An 8,765-nucleotide genomic window follows, 5' to 3' on the forward strand; every position below is an offset into this window, starting at 1 on the left:
GATTAGAAGTGACCAAAATGTGTGATTCAAATCATAGGTAGACTTCTGTATGAGCTTTAATTTCTTTTTATAAGTTGAATCTATCAAAAAATTTAATTTTTAAAACCCAGATCTACTGACCAGATGAACAGTTCGGCTGATAACTTTTCAGCCGAACCTCAGTTTTTTGAAAATATATCTAGGTTCGGCTGATAAGTTTTTTGATAACTTGTCAGCCGAACCTAGGTATATTTTCAAAAACGGAGGTTCGGCTGAAAAGTTATCAGCCGAACTTCACTCTGTAACTGACGAATTTTGGTTCGGCTGATTCGAACAAAATCTAGCAAAGTCGCATTAGCCGAACACAGTGTTTCTCTAAATCATACACTAGGTTCGGCTCAAAATTGATACTCCAAGATCAGCCGAACTGATCTTCTGAAAACCCTAATTTCATCTTTGAAATCATATTCTATCGATCAAACAAAATAAAATCAATCAAAAACAAGATGGGTTTGTTACACATACATTCTAAAATACATCTAAGAGCAATTGAGATTTGGATTTCGCACTCCAATATCGCTTCACTTCGATTCGTGTTTGCTTTACTTGATCAATTTCTTGATTGAATTGGAGTCAAAGGTGTTTGAGTTTAAAGTTTATTTTGATTTTAGGTTTTTGAGGATAAGGACACTCTAATAATTTAAATTATTTAAGGATATATAGGTAATTACACTACCTTTAGACACCCCTTATAAACTCACCCTAGATGGAATAATGAATGAATATGCCTCAAAATAGTACGCCTCAAAACAGGTTTCATTTATTTGATTCGCAACAGATGGACTCGCTATAATGAGACACCAAAAACACCCATTATTCCAGATGGATGCCAGTTTTACGTGTGGGCCCAATTGATTATTCTATTCAAATGACCGACAGTTTACAACCTTCAAGGCTTCAACGATCCGAGACTAGCACCATGTTTGTTTACTCCTGACTCATCTGAGTCGTCTGGATCTGAATCATCTGGATCTGAGTGAAATCACCTGACTCATCTGAATCTGAGTCGATATGTTTGTTTTGAGTCAGATCTGACTCATCTGACTCGGAAATAAGTGAGTCAGTGGTTTGGTCCCATGAGTCAGGGGTATTTTGTTACCTTACTCAAATGAGTCCGAGTCAGGGGTTATGTCTGAGTCAGAGGTCGAGTCAGATCTGACTCAAAATGGAAAACAAACGGTCTGACTGCTGACTCGGTCCGAGTCAGGGGTTGACTCAGATTCAGACGCCGAGTCAGCTGCAAACAAACAAGTTCTAGGGTAGACAAAAACTTCTTCCTCCTCCTTAAGTCGCACACTTTCTGTTAAGTGGCGAGAAATATAAAATTTGGAACTCTTGCCACAATTTCAAAACATAGGCACCGAAAATCATCTTCCAGATCTCCCTCTCTCAGGTAAACTCATATATTTGATCTCAAATTTTCCTCAATTTTGTTAGAGAATTATGAAATCGAGTAATTTCAATAACTATGATTTTGATTTTGGTTTCGGATCTGGTTCATCATCATCATCAAATAACAAATCTCAACCCTTAAATGGCCAACAAAAGCAAAATTCTTCATCTTCATATACATATAATTTGAATTCAAATGCACAACCAAAACCAAATCCTGTTTATAATCCAAATAAACCATCATGGACTCATCAACCATTACCGAGTCAAACAGTTCAATCAAACCCTAGTTCAATGGTTGGTGATATATTTGGGAAAAGTTGGGGATCATCTACTACTTCCACTACTAGTATTGGGATTCCTGAAAAGAATCCTAATCTCTTTGGAGATCTTCTTGGATCTGCTTTAGGACAAAGTAGTCAGAAGAGTAATGTTCCGTTGAAAAATGCCGCTCCGGCTCAGAATAATAATAGCAAGAGTAATGTTTATTCCATGGGTAATTTATCGGGTTCGTTACCAAAGGGGGCGAACATTGGTGCTCAGAATGGCATTAATAACAATGGAGGTGTCAAAACGGGGACTCTTGGTGGTATGGGTATGAAAAATGGAGGTGGCAATGGAAATAATAAGGATCCATTTGGGTCTTTATTGAATTTTGGAGGTAAGAAGGAAACTCCAATTAATAAGGCGGCACCAAAAAATGTCAGCAGTAGCAATGAGGATTATTCATTTGGTGATTTTCAAAATGCTGGGAAACCTATGTCAGTTCCATCTACTCAGTCGAAGGGATCGAGTGATGGTGTGTCTGGTTTAAAGACGGGTAATTTTGGTGATTTTGATTTCCCCACGCAAAATTTCCCTTCACAGAAACAGGCTACTGAACAACCCAAGGGTGTTGATCCACTTGATATGTTGTTTCCATCGAAGCCAACTCCTGCAGCTCCAGGCGGATCTAGCAATCAAAACCAGCAGTTTTCTGAGATGGAAGATTGGGGTGATATGGGTACAGATTTTGGTGGAGATGATGGTGGTAGTACAACTGAGCTGGAAGGACTTCCACCGCCTCCAGCTGGAGTTTCAGCTACAACTGCAACAAACAAGGGTTTGGATAGTCAAAAGCAAGGGCAGCATGCTGATGCCATAAAGTGGCTTTCTTGGGCTGTTGTGCTACTAGAACGAGCTGGGAATTCTTCAGCAATTATGGAAGTTTTGTCATCCAGAGCTTCTTGTTACAAAGAAGTTGGGGAGTATAAGAAGGCAGTTGCCGACTGTACAAAGGTATTGACACTGCCATTATTTCTTTCGTATTTAATATATTTATGTATATCAGATTTCTATTCTAGATTGAAGTTATGTTGTTGTATGAAATTTTGATTTTTTAGATTGGGCCGGTGTTTTAGGGGATAATTAGCTATATTATTATCATTTCGCCGTTATTTGGTGGCGTCACATGTGTCTATCCAAGTGTGTATTTATTAATTTTCGTTATGTGCTGTAGATATCTCCCATTTACTTTTTCTATTAGAAAACGAGTGCAAGTTGGGAGATGAGTTGATGTGGTTCAACTACTCACGTTTAATTTTATCTGTAGCTATGTATGTTGTAGTTCATTAACTGTCGAGTCCACATTCTTTTAAATAGTTGGGAGTTGTTGATTATAGTGGTACTGTGAATCACATTTTTTCGGCATCATGATCTTTTTCCTAAATGATACAGTATCAATATTCAATCTCGGGTAGAAATTGAATATAATCTGTTAAAGCATATTTGTGGTGCATTATCTTATTCTACACGCAGTATAGTGTCAAGAGAAAAAAACTCTTAGCTCTGTAGTAAACTACCCCAATCACATCATTGTTTTCTTATTTATTTGCAGTATTATGAACTATAATTGCATTTTGTGTTGCAGGTGCTAGAGCAGGACCCCAAAAATGTTGCTATCCTAGTACAACGTGCACTTCTGTACGAGAGCACTGAAAAGTACAAGCTCGGGGCAGAAGATTTAAGGGCTGTTTTGAAGATTGATCCTGGTAACAGGCTTGCAAAAAGTACCGTTCACCGTTTGACCCAAATGGCCGGGTAGATGAGCTTCTTCCATCAAGTAATTCCTTTTCATATTTTTTCTTGATCTCCGTATAGGTAGAAGGTACAGATATGATCTTGTTTCCCGTTTCCTATATAATGTATGTGGGAAGTAATAACATGTATCTTGCTTGGCAACATGAGTTATGTGCTGACGAATTTGTATTAAGGAGGATAATTTTGTCTTTATATTTGCTGTATGATGTATCCCAGTTTGTTTATTTACAGTCCCGGTTGGATACACTCAATTTACGATTACACAACAGTTCAATATTGTTCACTATGTACATTTTTTTATCTTTCTACTCAACTGATCAACAGGCGAGTAGGGAACAATTTTTACATTTTTGTTGGAGATGAATGCAAATAAATTGAGTTTTCTGCGTTGGTGTTATTGTACCCTTTATTATGTTCTCAGAATTATTGTATACTATTACTACACAATATATGTTTACTTTATCACACACCTTGTACAACATTACATCTAAAGGGTTACATTAGAACAAAATGCTAGAAAGCCGCAGCCAGAGTAGCATAAATCTTCATAGTCTGATCAAGTAGTTAATATCGTGTATCAGCATCGTATCGGTTGGGTCCTATACACCTATACAAATGATTATATCTGTTTTTATAGGCGATACATCATTAGGATTTTTTTAATATTTATTATTTATCAAACAAAAAAATATATTGATATAACCATAATAATAAAATTTTTTTTGTAGTAAACATACTTCAACCTTACAAAATAAGAGGTGGTTGATTAGAGTCTTATACTATCAACAACAAAACCAAACATTGAATGTTTGTTAGCCCATCAACATAACATTTATAGTAATTACATCCACCATAATCATATATGAAGTTACCAAAATTAGTGGAGTTACTTTCTTGAATTAAAAGTTCAAGAAATTTTATTCAAAAGACAAAATACATTAATCATATATCAATGTACAAGTGAAATCTATATTATCGGTGTACAAATGAAACCGATATATCGGTCCGTACAGGACGATACACGCGTTTTTATCGTTTCTCCTTCGTATTGCCGATATTTTCAATATCGTAATTTTTTTTTCGATATCCTATAAAAACCTTTAATATCGGTTTGTACAACCGATATTGACTACCTTGAGTCTGATAAAACCAAATCATAACCATGGAGATATTATTTTTGATTAGTAGTAGTATTTATTACCAGGGTCAATGGTGCCTAAAATGGGCCTTACTTTGAGCGGGATTGAATGTAAATCACCCTGTGTTTATCCCCCTCTTGCAGCTGCTGAGCTATGATCATCTCTCAAAGAGAGAAACAGTTTTCTGTTTTTAAAAACAGAGAAAACAGAAAACAGGAGAAAACGCGTTTGGTAAGGACATTTTCAGAAAATGTTTTCTATCTAAAGGGTTACATTAGAACAAAATGCTAGAAAGCCGCAGCCAGAGTAGCATAAATCTTCATAGTCTGATCAAGTAGTTAATATCGTGTATCGGCATCGTATCGGTTGGGTCCTATACACCTATACAAATGATTATATCTGTTTTTATAGGCGATACATCATTAGGATTTTTTTAATATTTATTATTTATCAAACAAAAAAATATATTGATATAACCATAATAATAAATTTTTTTTTTGTAGTAAACATACTTCAACCTTACAAAATAAGAGGTGGTTGATTAGAGTCTTATACTATCAACAACAAAACCAAACATTGAATGTTTGTTAGCCCATCAACATAACATTTATAGTAATTACATCCACCATAATCATATATGAAGTTACCAAAATTAGTGGAGTTACTTTCTTGAATTAAAAGTTCAAGAAATTTTATTCAAAAGACAAAATACATTAATCATATATCAATGTACAAGTGAAACCTATATTATCGGTGTACAAATGAAACCGATATATCGGTCCGTACAGGACGATACACGCGTTTTTATCGTTTCTCCTTCGTATTGCCGATATTTTCAATATCGTAATTTTTTTTTCGATATCCTATAAAAACCTTTAATATCGGCCTATACAACCGATATTGACTACCTTGAGTCTGATAAAACCAAATCATAACCATGGAGATATTATTTTTGATTAGTAGTAGTATTTATTACCAGGGTCAATGGTGCCTAAAATGGGCCTTACTTTGAGCGGGATTGAATGTAAATCACCCTGTGTTTATCCCCCTCTTGCAGCTGCTGAGCTATGATCATCTCTCAAAGAGAGAAACAGTTTTCTGTTTTTAAAAACAGTTTTCTGTTTTTAAAAACAGAGAAAACAGAAAACAGGAGAAAACGCGTTTGGTAAGGACATTTTCAGAAAATGTTTTCTATCTGTTTTCTGTTTTTAAAAACAAAAAAATGAAAACAACAAAGTATTGTTTTCTGTGTTTTCTCTTTTTTTCTTTTCTTTATTCTTTTCTTCTTTTCAGAACAAAGTAAGAGATGGGGAATGACTGCAAGTGAGTCATGACTAATATCACTATCTCTTAGACGAATCTTTACATTTGATCCGATTTAGTTGGTTTTCCTTGTTTTCAAAAACAGTTTACCAAACAATTTTTAGAAAATGAAAACAAGGAAAAAAGGGTATGTTTTTAAAACAGTGGAAAACTATTTTTGAAAACTGTTTTTCAAAACTGTACCAAACAGGCCCTAATCTTTCCTCTTCCTTTTTTTGTTTTTGTTTTGTTTTGCTTTTAGTGTTGAGATAACGCACTTTTAACTGTTCAAAAGGGGTGGCAAAATGGTGAATTTTTGCAGCATATGTAACGTAATCTCTAATGGCAGTGACCTGGCTATTTTCAGTGCCTTGGCAATCAGAACTGCAGCCTGGTCAATTAGTTCATTGTATGACAGGTTTAATTTAGTAAGGGACTGGTTGGCTGCGGATCAAGCAGCTAAAGCGGGAAAAGCTATTGAAGGGATGCCATTTCCTCCCGTATCCAAGACTTGAGGTGATGGTGCGTGTTTGTTGAGCATATTTGCTAGAGCTGCTGCTCTCTCGTCTCCCAGATTTAGGAAATTCAGGTAAACTTAGGAAGATCAGCTTCATGAGAAGAAACAGCTTTATCAATCACTTTCATTTCCACACCAGACACGTTGTCCCTGATCAAGTTTCTTCAGATTAACACGGTTCCCTAACGCATCATTGAGGGGCTCCCGCACTATGTACCCCAGTATTGGAACATCTGAAATCCTCCAAAGCAGGAGAACCTAGTACAGTTCTCGCAATAGATATTACCCCTTCATGGCCTCATCTTTAATCATATTGTTTCGGAAATAGAGGAGCTTGAGCTTCTCTGTAGAAGGAATCAAAAACCCAGATATCACTTGTGCAGCTGCACAGAGATATCATCTTTCATGAGATAGAACTCTTCCAAGTTAATTGGGGATCTCCAAACATATTAATTACTTGAATGGCTTCCAGTTCTGTCGTTCCAGTAATAAAACCCGATAGGTCAACAACTTCCATTAACTATTCCTTGAGATGTGCTAAGATGGGTTGTGCAACACGAGCTGCATCAACTCCAAAGCTTCCTCCTGGGCTTGTTAATGGACTCAAAAGTTCCTTCGCTTCCCCAGCATTGATAATATAAGCTCATTTTCCTCCGGATATGTTGGAAGAAGTTTCACCAGCGTTCTCCATTGATAATATAATTCCAGTGCTAATATGTGTGTTAAGGTGCCTAACCGTGAGTCCATTGATCTTTTCATCAGAGATAAACATTGTTTCATTGCTTGAACAGCAAATCTGTGTCTTTTGTTGTCGTTGTTGTGTCTTTTCCTTCTAGCATTCTGTATAGCTAGAAGGTACTAACACAGTAATCCTGTTTCCACTGTTGATATACGTGTTGAATATGAAATTCCTACTTTTACTTAATACATGAGTATCACCCGACCTTTATCTTCTACGAACCCTTGAATATTTTGATTTTCGATTCTAGACTAGGACACAAGCTTTATCCAGATACACACCTTTCCTATTAGTATATTGGTAAAGACTAAAGATAACGGCCGCTACAACTGTTCCAAAAAGGGGCCGACAAAATGAGTTTTGTGCTTGAATCTTTGAAAGTTATTTACATTAATGTCAAACACGGATGTAAGAACGATGGTATACATATGTTCTTCAATGTCTGTTGTTTCAACGAGATTATTTTTCTTATCCACATTCTGAACTTCCTTTTTGGTCTTCACACGGCTCATTTGGTTCCCGTATAGCCACATAAATAAAATCACAGATAGATAATGTCATTTGATATTTGTTTGGTTTTGATTAGCTAGAGTTATACTATGATTTTGGTGATCTATTATAATCCACTCGATATTTCATTAACACTGTAACAATGAATACTAGTCTCTGGTTGAATGAAAGATGTCAATGGAGGGTTATATGTGTAGTCTATTTCGACTCTATAATATACAGTGAGCTCTCCACTTACTAAAGTAAGTTTTCTTCGTCACGAAACCTTTTTTTTTCCTACTAATCCCTGTGGCAGGAAGGATCCAACCCCGACATTGGGTCATGTGAGGTGAGTGTCAGTTAAATCACTTGACCATCTATCTGATAATATCTCTCAGTGTAATGCCTACTAATCTCTAGTAGTACAGAGGGAAAAGATCCAGCTAGGTTCTGAAATGGCTCACTAAAACTATCTTGGTACATGCATAATGCGCTTGAGCTCAAAGAAGAATTTTTTTTTTCCTTTGAATCAAAGGATATTCTAATATGAATTGGAACTATCTTAAGAAAAAGATGCGGAAAAAAACAAGAAAAAAAGCTTAAAGATACTGTAGACTAAAATATGCTGTCAAATATCCAATGGTGCAAAAAGTTAATTAGGTCAACAGAATCAGGTTGTGAATGCAAAGAGAAACAACAAAATCCAGCCTTTAACTCCTCCTCCGTCAATTTCGTTGGTCTTCTTTCATAGGAAGTTGTCATATGTAACATATGTTATGTACCTTTGTGGTGCATTTCTACATCCTCGCGAGATTGGGGTATACTCAGATTAATATGGGACATACCCACATTTAAATGGACATATGCCCTTACTAAGGGAGGTCAAAACAGGATGAAGTTCCTTTAGTATCCCTGCACTAATTAATCTAAAATTAAACCCTAAACTTAAAAACTAGAAACCGTTTAATCTTCTCATAATCTATCTTCTCTAATCCCTCTCCTCCTCTCCTTCCTCATCTTATTCCATCAACCAAAACTCAACCAAAAATTTCAATTTTGATATTCTACC

The 8,765-nt window shown here is 35.9% G+C and overlaps 1 protein-coding gene across 1 annotated transcript; it reads left to right on the plus strand.

The window, feature by feature from the left end:
- Nucleotides 1-1,328: 1,328 nt before the first annotated feature.
- Nucleotides 1,329-3,900, plus strand: LOC113318387 (sperm-associated antigen 1-like). The gene is made up of 2 exons (XM_026566545.1): nt 1,329-2,709; nt 3,341-3,900. Exons 1-2 carry the CDS (start codon nt 1,483-1,485, stop codon nt 3,512-3,514), a joined length of 1,401 nt encoding a protein of 466 aa, XP_026422330.1. The 5' UTR covers nt 1,329-1,482; the 3' UTR covers nt 3,515-3,900.
- Nucleotides 3,901-8,765: the final 4,865 nt, after the last annotated feature.

Source organism: Papaver somniferum, chromosome 10 (assembly GCF_003573695.1).
Source record: "Papaver somniferum cultivar HN1 chromosome 10, ASM357369v1, whole genome shotgun sequence".
Lineage (NCBI taxonomy): Eukaryota > Viridiplantae > Streptophyta > Magnoliopsida > Ranunculales > Papaveraceae > Papaver > Papaver somniferum.